The sequence below is a fragment of the Urtica dioica genome, chromosome 11, assembly GCF_054948205.1.
Source record: "Urtica dioica subsp. dioica isolate 48M chromosome 11, U.dioica_male_clone48M_v1_H2, whole genome shotgun sequence".
NCBI classification, from domain to species: domain Eukaryota; kingdom Viridiplantae; phylum Streptophyta; class Magnoliopsida; order Rosales; family Urticaceae; genus Urtica; species Urtica dioica.
The window spans coordinates 2827087-2844709 of NC_142766.1; the positions used below are offsets into that span (position 1 = coordinate 2827087).

Sequence of the window (17623 nt, forward strand, 5' to 3'; positions counted from 1 at the left end):
TCTTCGATCGGCGTCGTCGGCGAGGAAGAGGCTGGTTCCAGCGGAGACCACCGGCGACGGCGATGAGAACGCGAGGCCGTCGGGGCTGTGGTCGACGACGAGGCTCGGGAGGCAGATCGAGAAGGAATCGGGAGTTTGGAGAAGAGGATTCTCCGATCGTCGTCGTCGGCGAGGAAGAGGCTGGTTCCGGCAGAGAACACCGACAAGAACGCGAGGCCGTCGGGGCTGTCGTCGACGGCGAGGCTTGGGAGGCAGATCGAGAAGGAATCGGGAGTTTAAAGAAGAGGATTCTCCGATCGTCGTCGGCGGCGAGGAAAAGGCTGGTTCCGGCGGAGACCACCAGTGACGGCGACGAGAACGCGAGGCCGTCGGGGCTATGGTCAATGGCGAGGCTCGAGAGGTAGATCGAGAAGGAAACTGGAATTTAGAGAAAAGGATTCTCCGATCGGCGTCGCCAGCGAGGAAGAGCCTGGTTCCGGCGGAGACCACCGGCGACGGCGACGAGAACGCAAGGCCGTCGGGGCTGTGGTCGACGGCGAGGCTCGGGAGCCATATCGAGTAGGAATCGGGGAAGAAGAGGACGAAGGAGTGATTGTTTTCCAACGGGAAAGAAGAGAAGCATCAATGGCAGCGAGGAAGCGGCGGCAACACCAACGGAAGGACCACCATCGACGCCGCCAGAGCCGCCATCACCACCGCTCCCAGGCACGATCGGCTCATCTTCTCCGATCCACCATTGCGCACCAAATATTTGTGAAAATTCTGATAGAGAAAAGTTATCTGTATGTTTGTGTGAAAGATCTCACGGCGATGAGAGGGAGGGACTTAAATGTGTGTTTCAGTGGCAAGGGTAATTAAGACATTGTATAGGTGACAAATATGCAAAATAAAGACACGAATGCAATTTAGACTCATTTGTGATACAAATGACACAATGTGCTGTTGTTGTGACATCAGCAGCAAATTCCACGCTTTTGAGACTGTAACACTTAGTGGAAGGATTTGGACCACACTTCCTTAAGTAGGTAAAATTTAGAGCGATTAGGACAGCTTGAATTTTTTTTTTTTTTTTTTTTTTTTTTAATCAATATCAATCAAAAGCATAATCAAGATAAAAGATATTTTTAAAATTTAGAGATAAAATTTTGTGTACAATTTAATCATTTTATTTTTAAAAAAATAAAAAAATTCTCATTTCACTCTCTCTCTCTCTCTCTCTCTCTCTGAAAACCCCAAAAGATCGTAGAAAAGCGAGACAATACTTATTTTGAGTTGCTTGTTCTTGAAAGTATTTTATCCCCTAGATGTCGTAGAGAATTCAGAATTCTAATTTATTTTTATTCGATAAATAAAAAATTTTCGCTTATAAATACGCTATTTTGGACTGAAAATCAAGTAAAGAGTCTAGCTTTGAATAAAAGAAAAAGAGAGACAAATCCAAAATCCGAATATATACTAAATTTCTACACGAATGAAAATCGAGAAAAGGAAAATCCACTATCTGTTTCACGTCAAGCAACACGTGAAGTACATATCCAATTTGACGTATGGACGAATACGCTAGCATATGTTTCAAGCAAGATTGGTAAGGTTAGCCCACTTTTCTATAGGTTATATATTCACTTATGAGGCTTTCTTGATTGCTTATATATCAGGAAAATTTATCATTATTTCTCATTACTTATACTAAATTCATTTTTATTTTTGTGTAGTCCATGATCTGAACGAGTAACACATACACCCTAGTACATGTTTCTCGTCGCTGATGAAATCCTCCAAGAGCGGGGGATTCGGTGACCTTTTTAATTGGTTGGTGTGTTTCTATCATGGGCGAGGTCTCTGATTCAAGTCCAGGATGGCTCAATGCACGAAGAAAAAGATTAAAAGAAGCATTTGACTCCTTCATGCATGCTCCACTCGGGGGGATATAGCTCAGTTGGTAGAGCTCCGCTCTTGCAGTTTGGTCGTTGCGATTACGGGTTGGGTGTCTAATTGTCCAGGCGGTAATGATAGTATCTTGTATCTGAACCGATGGCTAACTTTTTTTCCGATTCTACAGTTTGATATATGCTATGATTTATCATTCATGGACGTTGATAAGATCCTTCCTTTTAACAGTACCATAGGGGATGGCATAGCGAATGCATAAGTGGGTAAAGAGTACACGTGGTGAGAAACCAAGCAAGAAATAACCCCTAAAGAGGCTAGAGCAAGACCTAATTGAAAATGAATCGAATTATTAATTGTGTCATAAAGAACTTTATGTCCACGTCCCAATCGACCCCCAGGAGGAGTATGCGCCTCTAAAAGATTTTTTTACTGTGCCGAATACCAATGTTAGTTCTATACATATGACCAGCAATAATTGTTGGAAATTGAGAAACATTAAATAGGTGTTTTAATTAGCTCAATTTAATTTGTTCATTAAAAGACAAAATAGTGTGATGTTGATTGAGAAAGTGAGTTTGTGTGTGGGAAAGAGTCCCACATGGAACAAATACTAAGGTGAATGAGAAAGTGACGAGGTCGACTGGACGAAATGACGAAGTCATTCTAGCTCGACTGGGCGAGGTCGACTGAAGTGGATATGTCAGCTCGACTGGGCGAGGTCGACTGGAAGAAGTGACGCAGTCGTTCCAGCTCGACCTCAAGGCGAGCTCGAACCAGGCAAGCTCGACCTCCAGGCGAGCTCGAACCCCAGGTGAGCTCGACCTCCAAGCGAGCTCGACCTCAAGGCGAAACGGCACGGTCCGCGAGCTTCTCGCGGCGATTCTCGCCAACGGTCGCGCCTCTTCATGTAGTAGTTATTTTTTGTTACCGTTCGAACTAACGGTCACGTCGCTTCGAAACGAACGATCGTTTGGCCAACGGTCGTGTCGTTTGCGACTATAACCGTAGTTCGACCGAAACAGTGCGTCTGTTCGTCGAATCTCTTCGCGAACGGGTACGATTGCTTATATAATCCGACTTCGGATTCAGTAATCAATACAGGTTTTCGAACCAACTTTCTCTCTTCCCGAAACACTTATCCAGAAACACAGTTCTTGCTTATTTTCGGATTTTCACTCTGTCTTGGTGCAGTCCGAATTAGGCTTGTCGTATCCTGCAGTATTCTTGTACATAAACCTTAAGACACTTTGGGGTACTCGAAATACTATAAGGAAAGTGTTCCTATGCGTGATTCAAGCCTCGACGTCTTCAATTTCGAAGAATTATCTAACAATAATAAAAATAAAAGCAATAGATACATGATGATGAGCAATATCAGTCAGCAATAAAATTTGCGCTTGTGAATGGAATCCCCCGAGAAGGGTTAGAATCCTAGTTCCCCCTCTTTCTCACTCTCTCTCCATCTCTCTCTCTCTCTCTCTCTCTCTCTCTCTCTCTCTCTCTCTCTCTCTCTCTCAATGCTCAAGCCGACATTAATTTACCAGATATGCGTCCTCGTCTCCACACTAAGATTAGTGTTTTAGATCCCAACTGTGTGTTTTTTTTAAAACATAGAAAAAGTTGAGTTTCTTTGATGGTACCTTAGTTAGTTTTAAGTAAATTATATAATATAGGGTTTTAAACTTTATCAATCATCTATTAGAATTTTAAAATCTATTTTTCTGTCATATCCTGGGCGTATTAAAAAATTTCTTGATACATCTGTCAACAAACGACATGATTTGTTGACATGCATAGCATCAAATATGGGCTTGTTTAAATAATTGATGACATATATGTCAACAAATTATGTTAATTGTTGACATATATGTCAACAAGTTTGAGCTTGTTTGGTGCTTACTGTTATTATATTGTGTATTGCATTAGTTATAGCTTTTGTATTGTGTTAGTGAGATATAAATTTTTACAGATGTGATGTACTCAACTCCGTCTGACTATGTGTACGATTTGAATATTTAGTTTTTTTTTCATTTGTTATGTTGTAATGGATTATTGTTTTTTAATAGTAGATTCATTGACATAATACAAGTTTTTAAACATTAGTTATGTTGATATGGTCGACAACAAATCTTGTATTTGATGACATGCATGTCAATAAATTCAGGATTTGACATGAACAAATACTGGAATTGTTGATATACATGCCATCATACCTAGAATTTTCTGTGTACATATTTGTATAATGGATCAAACCAAATTTATTACAAGGAGTCATTTGGACTAGTCAACTTTTTTTTATTATTATTATTATTAACTGATCTCAGAGCCTTTTCAACATATTTTTTTGGCTCCCTGCTAATTGTTGGCCTTAAGCAGCCCCTTGACTTCTATCCACGTCTGTGGTTAAGCCGGCCCTAACTAGAAGACGGGTCGTTTAGCAAAACAGAAAAATGTAAAAGGAAGATGAACGTAACCAATTTACAAGGATCATGAGCAAGCTAACCAAAATTAGCAATCATAATATCACATATGGAAATGAAATTCGTTGTCACGGTCCACACAAGATAGCTCGTTTGGTTTGCTTCAAACAATAGAAGATGCCAGATCTTGTACCTGACGATTCCAATCGCCCAGAGAATGGCTTCGAGCTTCACTCCCAATGGACTTGCCTGAGCTTGTTAATCTTGATGAATCCGTTTTGGGGTGGTTGCTAACTGTTGTCACATCAACGGTCTCACAACTCCTCATTGATGCCATGTCTGAGGTCTTCTTGCAATGCCCCTACTTGGGAAACATACATATTAGCATTGCATATCTACTCTCAGCAGCGACTAAACATTGGTACGAGCCCGAGACTCGACAAGAGAAGTGAGCATTGTTATTAGAGAGCCATAAACGATGTTTCCCTACAAAGACACAAGTACAGCTGGGCATACTGTAGATCTTGTCTTCTTATCAAAGCATGTTCAGCAAATCATTTTTAAATTGACATGCGTATACATAGAGGAGAAAAACAACATATTAGTTGCTAAAAATACACCAAGTACAGTACGCAAGTCCTCAGAAGAACTACTGATAATTACCAGGTCACCGCATAAAAAAGATAAATGACATTCATCGTCAAAGTACATACGAAGAACAAAGAGCATGTAATGGAATTATTGTCTTGGATCCATTAAGTACCCAACAAATATAACCATAAATCAAAATTTTGCCACAACAGACATAAACGAACGCAACTGGGCCAAAAGCAATCAGCGCTGGTCGCGGGGCCTGGAGGAGGACCAAGACGACCTGGACCCGGCACTGCCGAAGCTGGAAGGCCTGCGCTCATCACTGCCGGCGCCGCTGCGCCACCTGTCATCGGCGGGGGGCGGGGGACGGTCATCAGGCCTGCCGCCCCACCGCTCTCGCTCCGGTGGAGCCGCTTCCGCGTTCTGTCGCCGGAACTTCGGCACATACTTCCCGGCCGTTGGCGGCGGAGCAGCCGGTTCTCCGTTGACTGCGGCAGCCTCGGTCGCACGAGGAAGCTCGGCGGCCTCCGTGGCTCTTGCCGAGAACAGGCTCTCTCTCCTCAGCTTCTCCTTCTGCTCCAGCTCCACCTCTCTCTGTCGCTGCTTCTCTGCAATCTCGGCTAACTTTGCCAACCGCTCCGCTTCCTCTTTCTTACGCTTCTCGTCCTCTGCCCATTTCAGATTTTTTTTATTAAACAAGGAAAGCGTAATCAAATTATGAAAATTGAAAAACTCTTTTTCTTTTTTTACTTACCTTCCCTCTTGCGGGCTTCTTCCTCTTCCTGAACCTTTCTCCGACTTTCTTGTTCGCACTTCACATAATACATTTTCTTGCTGAGCGTCAATACCTCCAGTTTCCGAGCCTCACGCTTGAGCCTGATTTGCTCCTCTCTCTCAGCTCTCCTCCTCTCAAATTCCTCTTTCCTTTGGCTCATCGCCTTCTCTTTATAAGCCATCTGGATCATGGGAAAAGTACACATATATGAATTCCAAAACCATACGAATTTCTCTTACAATCTTTTAACAAAAATAAACGCAACATAAATAGGAAAAAAAACGATGTAAGGGGAAAAAAAATTTGTTCTATGATAAAAAAGAGAGAGAAAGATACCAAGTCATCTAACATGCGAGACAATTTATGTTTCTCCTTTAAGTCTGCTTCATGACGCTGTTGGCTCAGCTTGATTTCAAGCTGAAACAAGTAGAAAGGATTAAAGCTTATGAGTTCAATATCCAAAAATGACGCATAATCACCAGTGTTGTGATTTCGAGGAAATCGTGGTCATAGAGGCACATAGCCCAAAGATTCGCAAGAATTATGTAAATTGCTTAAAAAGGATTGTATACCTGTTGCTCGCGCTCATGAATCACCCTCTCTTCAACAATACGCTGCTGAAATGCAGCGTCAACTAAGGGAGCAGATTCTTCTCGTTTTGCTCTTTCAAAATGGTCCATCGATTTGGCAAGCTTTTGCAGCTTCTTCTCCATTTCCTGTCTTTCCCTAACTTGATCTTCCATTGTGATCTTCATCAATGTTTGTGTTGACAAGTCCTACACAATGTACACCATTTTTCAGATCAGCTATTCACCTTGCGCATGAAGGTGAAGAAAATAACAAAGGATGACCATGTTTCACTCACCGCTCCTCCGTCGAGATACTTCTTCTTGGACTTTTTACCCTTGTCATTTAACTTCTCCATCATTTTGATTTTGAGTTCTTCCAACTCCTTCTCATCAATCTGCTCTTTTGTTTGCTTCCTCCGTCTCTCCTTATCCTCCTCGAGCCTCTTCCTCTCCGCCTCGTCAGCTAATTTTTGTAGCTCTTTCCTCTTGTTTTCCTCTTCGCGCTCCTTCATAAGTGGCAAGGTCGACTAGTCGGTAAAATTCCTTGTGGAATGTGAGTTAAGAAATACATGAATAACATCAGTTCTACGATGAATACCATTGCCAAAAGCCGGCGCTCTTGCTCTTCCTTCCTTTTTTCAATAATTGATTTCCTAGCAAGAAGCCTTTTGTGTTCTTTATCCACGATTTCGGGTAGAGAAGCCATAAGTTCTCCCAGCTTCGATGCTTTCTTTGCAGGAGGGTACATCATGCTCCTTGCTTTGTTGAAAGATTCAGCAAGCACAGCCAGATGGCAACGAATAGCATCAGACTCCATAACCTGGATAAGTCGCCCCGGTCACACAATATTATATTAGCAAGTTGTCAATATATCAAGACCCCCTCAAACAATCGCAGAAATAAAATCCATGGAGGAGACACTCAAAGAAAACTTCAGAGAAAAATATAATGCTCCAACATACCAAATTACCAAAGCAGACAACACCTTTCATGTGATCTACTTTCATGCCAACAAAACCGTGCTTAACAGCGTCAGCAGAAATCCTTTCAACAGCAGAAAAATCATGGAACGGGATCATTTGAGACAAACACTCAATTGTCATTGTCTGATACACTTGAGAGACCTGAAAGACGTGAAAATGAATTAGGAACTGCAACATCAATAATGTGTGTGTACGGCAAGGTGAATCAAACTGATACCGGTTACAATACCTGTTGAAGCAACCGCAGAGTGGTGAGCTTTTCCAGGGAAGGAACATACTCAGACAACTGCACTTCCGGAAGAGAAGAAGCAGAAGAAAGTTTACCCCCGATTTTAGCAACTTTCGCCAACAATGGCTGTATCTTCATGGCAAGGTCTAAAGGATGAAACTCATGTTCCAGCAAATTGAATAGATCTTTCACTTCCTGGGTTGCACAGCTCAATACCCCTTTAACAGCCTAAAAATTAGATAAAAGTCAGAGAGAGAATCCATATTGCCTATCTTACCAATGAAAAAAAATTAAGGTGAAGCCACTAAACATTTAGAGCTTACCAGTTCTGAAAGCAGAGATTCCCGAGAAAGCTGGGCCAATAAATACAACAGATCATCAATAATGAAAATGTCAAAAAATGCATGTATTAGGCTCAGTAAAAAAAAACAAAAAAAAAAACGGAAGCCTGTAGTAGATGTGTATATTTAGAAGTAATACCCCTTCTCCTCTTTCAAGCTTAGGGTCAAGATTAAACCCAATAAGGTTCGCCATCCTCAAGTTGCGCTCCTTTTCATTTTCCAGCTCAGCATGAGATGCACCGCGTTTCTGGCTGTACGGGGCCACCGACAGTGCAGCCAAAACCACTGATGATGCTATCAACTGAAGGTCCTTTTGACTTAGATTCTTGTTGTAAGTTTTTTGCAGACTAAAAAGCTTAATCCAAGCATATGCATGGTAAAGATGACTAGACGACACCCAAAATATTTGTGCCAACTTGGCATAGTAAACAACCATCAATGATGGCTTCGGAGTTTTCTTAACCATGCACATCAACCCGTGAATGTCTTCAACAGACCTAAATGCTTCCTGCAGATTAAAATATTATCAGAAAGGGAATTTTCCAATAAAATTGAAATAAACATGAAAGCATATTTCAGACAGACCTGCCAGAGCTCAAGCTCAGTGGCTATCTTTAGCTGCTCAAATCTTGTATCGAGGTAAAGCTGCAAGCTTTCAGGTGCAGATATATCGGGTCGGTCCCGTTGGTCTCTGTATTTGTTAAGATTGGCTAGATGGTTCCGTATTATTTCACACAACCTACGGAACTCTGTAGTTCGCTTGTATTGCTTGCAGAACTGGAAAGCTCGGTGTGCTGTCATCTATATATGAAAGCCAAAAAACCCAACATATCCTTAGCAGCTAAATTATTTGCAGAGCTACGTAGTAAGTAATGCATTCTTAACAAATATAAATATTTGCGTAGGGAAAATATATATAAATATATATAGTTATATAAGCAGGAAGAAAATTACAGAACAAACAAGATTTACTGTATAACAGCGTCAAACTAAGGCCATAGAAAAAAGTTGGTTAGCACTGACCTAGTTAAGTTCTCTTCTAGGAGTATAGAGCTATGCCTCTGTTACTGACCCCTTGATAAGAACCTCTGAATTCCATTGATAAACTCTCTCAAAAAGGCCAAGCCTATACCCAAAGTAATTGCCCCTAAATTAATTATTTATTTCTAGCTGCAACTCTTGATGTTACTACTTTTGAGTCTTTAACATTAGAATTAACTAATTCACAATATCTTATCACCCCTGTATTCAGCAAAACAAAGAGTAATATATTTGATGCTGTGACCTAAAAACTAAAATTTACTATATGCCCTAAAAGATGATGGAAAGATTAACGCATCATCCTTATTTCATAAATTCTTCTACGACATTAGCTATAAGATTCAAAGAAAAACTAAAACGTTGACAAAGTTAAGGAAGAAATCACTATACCGCATAGAGTGCCTCTAACTTTGAATTGTTCCTCAGAATTTCAAGCACTGTTCTGTAAGTCTCCCACAAGAACTTAAACCACGGAGTGACAAGCTCGCGATCAGATCTATCCTTTCCCTTCTCGCCACTGACGTAGCTGAGCATGAGATCTTCGGGCCTGTTGTCCGCTTCAAGATCGTCGACGTCCAAAGCTTCTTCCAAGGCCTGAGCCTGAGTGCGAGCCTGCTCGGCTTTCTCCGTGGAGAGCTGCATAAAGTGCTTAATCACTTCCTCCAAGGACGCAACGTTGACTTGTTGGCACACGATTCGGTACTGAATCAGACCGTCCTTCGCGAACCTTCCCATCCTAAGTTCAACGCAGAGCTCCACGTATTTCATCATAATCTTCTCGTGGGGCTTTTGCCAAGCACGATATCGCTTCGATGTAATTAGGCTGTGGAGAGCCTGTAGAGCCTCCTGCTTTTGCCCAACGTTGATCAATTCTGCAATTTTTTGCACACCAGTCGAGTCTAGTGAACACCGCAATAAAGGACAACGTGATGAAGAGAAGAGAGGAAAAAACGATGAAACTCACCTTCTGCTCGCTTTAGGGCGTTTTCCGGCTTCGCGAAAGTCGACATTCTGGCCTAGAATACGGAGATACGGTGGAGAGAGATTCTGGCGTCGGAGAATAAAAGAATACACAGACGGCGAATGAACGGAATATTAGAAAATAGAAAAAGATAGGGCTTCGTAACCCTAATGAAAAGAAAAACTGAAAACATAAAACGAAAAAAAAATAATAACAGGGAGGAAAGTACAATACTAACCCTAAATATTTAAAGTAAATTACAATATAATCCCTGAACTTTGGGCTTGGTAACAAATTGCCCCTTCATTTCAAAAAATTCACAAAAAGTATCTGAATTTTGGCTTTCATCGACTTTTGCTCCTTCAGTCAACATTTGGCAGTTACCGTCCTTGATTTTAGGCTTTGTTTGGTAGAGGAAAAATGGAAGGAGAAGATTGATTTTTTCAGTTGATGTGACATGTATCCTTATTTGGTAGGAAGAAGGGAAAGAAAATGGGAAGAATTTGGAGTATCCACCGGGCCCACCATTTTTAATCCTTCCAATTTTGGAAGGAAAGAAGAGTAAAGAAGAAAAATGTTATTTTTTTAACAAATATATCATCAAAACAATCCATCCATTTATCATTTTTTCATTTCTACCAAACATAAATAAGAAATTATGTAATTTTTTCCTTTCTTTTCCATTCTTTTCCCTTGTAAAACAATCCATCCATCTATCATTTAATCCTTCCTACCAAACAAGACCTTAGGGATATCACGTGAGCAGTCAAATGAGGTTATAATGGTATTTTTACCCACTAATTTATTATCCGTTTTTTTAGTATATTATTATATTTTAAATCATTTTAAATATTAGTTAAACTCAAATTAAATCCTCTGGAGCAAGAGGCCGACCCATCCCAAACATTACAGTCTAATCACCATCTCCACGACACCTTATGTTGAACTTCTCCGACGAGAGGATCGCCTCTGAATCGACGCACCAAATCTGACTCGACGAGAACGCGACGGCGGAGCTAGAGACGGACGATCGCCGCATGAACATCGGAGTGGTCATGGACCTGGTCCGGCGGGAAGATCCTCCGTCGTCGAAGAATCTGGAGCTCGACTTGGAGAGCGGGAAGATTCCCCGGCCATGGCGAAAATCCTAGGCTTCGCCAAAGAAGAGGATATAATGGGGATCTTCACATTCTCTCTCGCTCATGCCCATCAGGCTTCTTGACTTTATTTATTTTTAGTCTGATCGGAGAAAAGATCTTGTGCATTGTTTGCTCCTCTGATCTATTTGGTTACCGCTTGAAATCTTTTTGAAGATCATAGAACATATTTTGATCTCTCTGAAAAAAAAAATTGAAATAGAGTTGTGAACATAAAAATCATTTTATGATTGAATTGATTTGCTTGAGGTCTCTGTAAGATTTATTTCTTCCACTATTTATTCATTTTATAATAATAATTTGTTTTGCATGATCATAAGTTGTTATTTTGAATTTCACCAATCGGTGTAGAACAGGCTCAGAGAACATATATGTAAATGAGAGAGAGAGAGAGAGGGACAAAAATATTAAGAAGACTCCTTCAAAAAAAATATATTAAGAAGACGATTGTCGACAAACTCTGTATCATCGACGCGGGGTGTGAAACCAAGGTTTAAAATTCCATTTTCGCTGCCATTTCGAGCCTCTTTATTTACAGAAAATCGTCATTCCGATGGAAAACAAAACGAAAAAATTGTGGAAAAGGGCAAGCGAAATGCCGTTTTCAAATGCCATTTTCGATAGAAAACCAACATACCGACGGAAAACCGAACGGAAAAAATGTGGTAAAATATATTTAAAATATATGCATGTAATATATATATACATATATATATATATATATATATTTCAATTTTTAAACATATATAAAAGAAAATACATTTTGTATATAATCTTTTTTTAATAGAAAATTGTATATATATATAATATTTTATAAATGTGTAAAATTTAAAACGACAGCAAAATATGTTATTTCACTAAAGAATTATAACGGATGATTTTATTTTTATATTAATATAATGTCACTAAATTAAAGGGATGTTTATGTTATTTCATATTTTGATTTTATTTTGCGGAGCAAAATATGCATGACATACTAGTATGGGATGATCATGCTCCATGGATGTCCATGTCCCTCAGCCCATGCCAGCTTTACAGTCTCAAAATTAATAAAATATCATAAATTAAGAAAATTATGACTTTGTTTTAATTTTTTTCGCTACAAATTCACTCCTTTTTTCAAGAATATTAATGGAATTTATTAAATCCATTTTTCTCTCACACGTCACACCACCACAAATGTCTTTAATGCATAATTTTGACATCTTGGAGAAAAGTGAATTTACTATTCTTGTTTCTCTCTCTCTCTCTCTTTCTCTCTCTCTCTCTCTCTCTCTCTCTCTCTCTCTCTCTCTCTCTCTCTCTCTCATCATCTAAACTTTTACTTATAGACTTGTAATCATTTTCTCTATCCTTCTCTCTCTAAACGGGTTTTGGTCTCTTCTTCACTGATACACTACAAATTATATCAATCCAAATTCCTCACTCGCCGGAAAAAGTGGTGGTTCGCCGGGAAAATGGAAGTTTGTCGGAAGTCCTTCAAAAAATCTGAAAAAAATATATATGATAGATCGTCGTATTACAAACAACATTCATGAAGGAAATTATATGAAAAAAAAATCATTTTACCCCGGAAAATGAAGATTTAAATTTTTGGACTGCTTCAATATAAAAGAAGCTACAGAAGCTCTGATCCGAACAGGGTCATTGAAGAGTTTTCTAGGCGAAAAGGAAGAGCATGACAAAATCTCTTTGATCGTAGGTGGGCCACATGTGGGAAGAAATACAAGAATTGCACATAAAAAACATGTCAGAGAGTCTCAAACGGGGCGATAAGTCCTCTTCAGAGTAAGACAGAGGCCGAGCATGATCATTAAGCCTAGCTTGCAACCCATTACCTTCACGACAGAAGATGTTCGATGGGTAATGTTCCCACACAATGACCCTCTGGTGATCTCGGCCCTTGTCGGGAACAGAAATGTCCACATGATCATGGTAGATAACGGAAGCACTGTCGATGTTCTTTATGAGGAAACATTCGACAAGATGGATCTTAAGCAATCCTTGGCTCCTTCTCTAGAAAACCTCTATGGATTCACAGGCGACTCCATCAAGCCAAGATGTATCATCTCGGTCCTAATAACTTTGGAAGAAAATTAGAGAACTAAAGCTATTAATGCCAAATTGGTGGTAGTTTCGGACAAATCAGCATTCAATGCAATCATCGGGAGACCAAATCTGCAAGCACTTGGAGCCATCACATCAATGTAGTACCTGAAGATGAATAGTTCTTGACTGATCAATGAGTCGGGCAAGTAAGGGCACTCAGGCGCTTGAAAGAAGTTGTTAAGTCAACTATCTCAAGAATAGCCAGGGCAATGATGCCCACAAGGTGATGACGATCGACACAGATTTCGAATCACGTCTCGGAGGCCGAGGATTAATCGGTCCAGGTGATGAGGTGGAAGAAATCATCACAGACCCCGAGCAATCATCTCATAACTATGCTCACCAACTTCCCACTCCGACAAGTCCTACAAAGGCCATATGTTTCGGGGAGGTTCATAAAATGGTCGATCGATCGTTAACTCAATACGACATACAGTTCAGACCCCGATCTGTCATCAAAGGACAGACCGTAAGAGACTTTATTGCTAAGTTCACGTATAGGGAATCCGAGTATCCTACATGGGAGATAGACGTGGATGGAGTGACAAATGAAAGAGAAGCGGGAGTCGGGATCGCATTCTTGGGACTAGACGGACACAAGGTAAAATTTGCTTTAAAATTTACATTTAGTGCGTCTAATAACGAGGCCGAGTACGAAGCCATGATACATGGACTCGAAATTGTCAAATATTTAGAAATCAAAAAGCTAAAATTCTACTCAGACTCTCAACTTGTAAATAACCAAATTAAATATGAGTTTCAGGCAAAAAAAGAAAAGATGTCGCTGTATGCCGAGAAGGCACGAAGCCTCGTCCAAGAATTTTAGCTCTACGAGATAACACAAATCTGTTAGGAATTCTTGCCCACGAGAAGATACTTATGTAAATTCTCGTTGAAATTATTAATAAAATAAAGTTTGACATTTATTATCTATTTGAATTGAAAGCGTTATTTCTTATTTAATGAGATTTATTAAACATTCATTATTCCATAGCCTCCGTATTTAACTGAGTCACGTGCTGGGCACCTGAGTTCGGGCGGTGTGCTAAAACATGGTCGATGACTGATATACGCCTAGAAAACTATATCTAAAGTCATATATGTGGAACACATGGGTGAAGGTTGATCACTATGTGGGAGCATTCTACACTTGTGGTAAGTGTACGACCCGGACAGGTCTTGGTGTAGATGTGTCGTTTAAGGACCGTTACAACACACTAACCGAGGCCACTATGATGGTCACAGTGAGACTTGATCTAAATCCTGAAGTGATCATGGACACTGGGTTATGTTACTGAGCTCTTTGACTCATTCGCTAAAAGGCTATTCATGCTAATCACAGCTTATGTCTTGGGAGTTTTCTCAGAGCATAATTCGAGTGGGAAATGATTTACAGATACGGAATCCAGCCTTCCTGAAAGAAGGTTAATGTTCTCTCACATAAGGGTTGATTCCATAACCGATAGATTGCGCGCACTTTCGAAGTAAGTAACGTTCGAAAGAATCTTTCGCTGGGGAAGCAACAATGCTTAGGGCTGATATGTATCAAGAGAAGTATAACGGAAAAATTGACTTCTCTTGACACGGGTTGAACCTGGAGGATCTTGATCACGAACTACCTATATCAGTGGACACTCGTCACGATGAGTAAATATAATTCTAGTATAAAGGAGAGTTCAGTCTTGGCTTACAAGGTGGAGTATTTGACCAAGATTAGACGAATCGATGGACAAAAGAGAAATGACTATTTAGTCTTTTTCATCGGATTTGTTAAGCTCCTATTACTAGGTCCATAGTCCCCGATTCGGCTCTGATAAAGGCGGATAAGAACTTTCGTATAATAATGTTTATCATTATTAATCTCACTTGCTGTAATTGTGATTGACAGCATTAATTCTGGAAAACGGGTATTCGTATAATTAAATAGATATTTATGGTAGAATTGTTTATTTATAGTTTGATCAAGTAAATAAACAATTATTAATTATTTGTTTATTGTTGGACCAAGTAAATAAATAATTAATTGGGTTTTAAGCAATTGGGCCTTGCACAAAATATGAAAATCGGATTTGGGAATTTTTGGCACTAGGGTTTGCGCAAATCCCCCCTTGGCCGTGTGCCTAAAATTCCAAATTTATAATATTGGTATTTACTAATATTTTCTCTTTAGTTGTTTAAATAAAGGAGAGAGAAAAATATAAGATATTGTCCTATATTTTCTCCTTATTTAAAGGAAAGTATTTAGGAGAATATGTATGAGAATAATATATTCTCCTTTATTATCTCACTAAATAAATTATTCTCTATTTAAATAAAAGAATAATATCTCATAGATATTGATCTGATGGATGAGAGAAAAAGTAGGATTCACTTGTTGAGATCCAAGGGCCTAGATTAAATCCTCTAGTGTGAACACAATAAAAGGAAATAAAATATTCTGGAAGATTCCATGAATATCTCATTTTACTACTATAAATAAGGGTTCATGAGAAGGCAAAAATAAGCAATTATTTTAAGCAATTTTTTAGAGAAGTTTCGTGCAACCTAGCCCTCCCTTGGCCGTGCACTTCTGCTTCTCTTCCCCTCGGAAATTCGTTTCCATTCTTAGTAAAATAAGAGAGAGATCTCGAAACACCTAGTTTCGTGATCTAGTGAGATGAAGACTGTGCCCACTCATCTTTCTTATTCGTCTCGGAGATTACGTTTCGGAAGACTAAGGTGTCATCACATCGAGTCCTTGAAGTAGAGTCCCTTATTTGATCGTGTGGAGGCTTGTACGTTCAAGACGAAGACGGATTGTGAAAGCTTTCAGTTCGTGAACCGAAAATCAATGTAAGTACTTGTTTACTCTTGTTTCGGTTGCTTGACTTATATGCTCTCTTATAATTTTTAATTAACGTAAATTTAGATCTTGTTATATAATCATTGAATTAATTAGTTCATGGTTAGCATAATTAATTACTTTTCCGCATTTATATGGTTATATGGGGGAATCATCCCCGACAAAATCTCCAGAGCAATGAACGAAGAGGTGGATGCTTTGGCAAAATTCGCCACTCAAGGGTCGACCTCGAACTCAATACCGGTCATCCAAATGCAGCACTCGAGCATTGAGGCGAGAAACCTTGTGTTTCATATAAGCAGGGAAGAGTCATGGAAAACTCCAATCAAACAATATCTGAAGTACGGACACTCCTGGAAGACAAAGGTGAAGTGCATAATCTCAAGTTCCGAACTGCTCGGTACGTCATAGAAGGGGAAACCCTCTACAAAAGAGGTTTCACCAGTCCGCTACTCAGGTGTTTGGATGAAGACGAGACATAGTATATGCTCCGAGATATCCATGAAGGAATATGTGGAAGCCATATAGGGGCCGAATCGCTTGCACAAAGGTACTTAGGCTATGTTCTTGTTACCGTTAATAAGATTAACTATTGTTCTTGTTACGGTTGATAAAATTAACTATTGTTTTTTGGCACCGTTAATAAGATTAACTATGAGATTAACTTTTTTTCTTGTTACGGTTAATAAGATTAACTATTGTTCTTGTTGTCGTTAATATAATTAACTATTGTTATTCTTACCGTTAATTAGATTAATTATTGTTCTTATTACCGTTAATAAGATTGATTGTCAAATCAACTATTGTTATTTTTACCGTCAATAAGATTAACTATTGTTTTTGTCACCTTACTGTTATTTTTATTACCATTAATAAAATTAATTAACAAAATTATATGAATGTTAAAATTATTTACTCTGACTATAAATAATATTAACAATTAAGGGTATTATTGGAATATTGAAATGTTATTCTAACGAATTTGCTATTTTCCTAAATATGTTTATAGTTGGGCTACAATTTTAAAGGAGGAGGGCTGTTTGGGCTAATTAATTAGCCCGCCCAAAAAATTATACTAAATGTGTTTTTAAAATGTCAAATTTTAAAAATTGTGGCTATTTTAAATCTTTTAGAAATATTATTTTTTTCAAACTTTTTATATTTATTTTATATTATTTTCATTATAAATAAAACTGTAAACATTAATCAAAATTATAAAAATGACAAAACGGTAGACAACTGACTTTTTTACCATAAAATTAAATCGTACCCCCACACAGTATGGAAATATAAAAATGATTGATTAAAACTTATAAAATAAAATTTTGCAATACAAATTTAGAACACATTATTTTTGCGATTAATTTAAAAAAAAAAAAATCCAAAATACCAATCCAAACAACTCCGAATATGCACTCCAAATTGAAGTAATTTTCAACCAAACAACAAACAAACTACCCAATGCAAATAAAAATTGCCCAAACGATTCGCTATTCTGTTATTCACCCGACAAAGAGACTTAAAAGGCTCAAAAATCCCATCCAATTGTTCAAAAAGTACTCTGATTGTCATGAGCATCTTGTTCAAATTTCGTGACGATCAAACGGTTGATGAAAGCTAAAACCCAATTTTGGCATTGTTGCTTAGGGCCGTTGCGAAAGTAAATTCACATTTCATCTTGTCACCTGGATAGAAAAATTTAGAATACTCAG

The 17623-nt window shown here is 38.9% G+C and overlaps 1 protein-coding gene across 2 annotated transcripts; it reads right to left on the reverse strand.

The window, feature by feature from the left end:
* Positions 1-4893: 4893 nt before the first annotated feature.
* LOC149380681 (eukaryotic translation initiation factor 3 subunit A-like) lies at positions 4894-9978 on the reverse strand. Of its 2 annotated transcripts, XM_089630428.1 has the most exons (13): positions 9807-9978; positions 9233-9714; positions 8387-8602; positions 7941-8309; positions 7784-7813; positions 7461-7688; positions 7211-7372; positions 6847-7068; positions 6545-6754; positions 6252-6455; positions 6016-6096; positions 5659-5860; positions 4894-5572 (listed from the first exon to the last, which is right to left on the reverse strand). In XM_089630428.1, the coding sequence occupies exons 1-13, from the start codon at positions 9850-9852 to the stop codon at positions 5145-5147; spliced, it is 2880 nt and encodes a 959-aa protein (XP_089486554.1). In that variant the 5' UTR covers positions 9853-9978; the 3' UTR covers positions 4894-5144. The 2 variants fall into 2 exon arrangements, with proteins under 2 accessions (XP_089486554.1, XP_089486555.1); XM_089630429.1 differs by lacking the exons at positions 9233-9714; positions 9807-9978 and adding an exon at positions 8825-8841.
* Between the last annotated feature and the right edge of the window lie 7645 nt (positions 9979-17623).

Coding starts and splice junctions, on each gene's coding strand:
- LOC149380681 (XM_089630428.1), bottom strand. CDS start 9,852: ATGTCGACTTTCGCGAAGCCGGAAAACGCCCTAAAGCGAGCAGAAG. Junction 6,456..6,544: donor AGTATCTCGACGGAGGAGCG/GTGAGTGAAACA, acceptor TACATTGTGTAG/GACTTGTCAACACAAACATT. Junction 5,861..6,015: donor CTCGCATGTTAGATGACTTG/GTATCTTTCTCT, acceptor CCCATGATCCAG/ATGGCTTATAAAGAGAAGGC.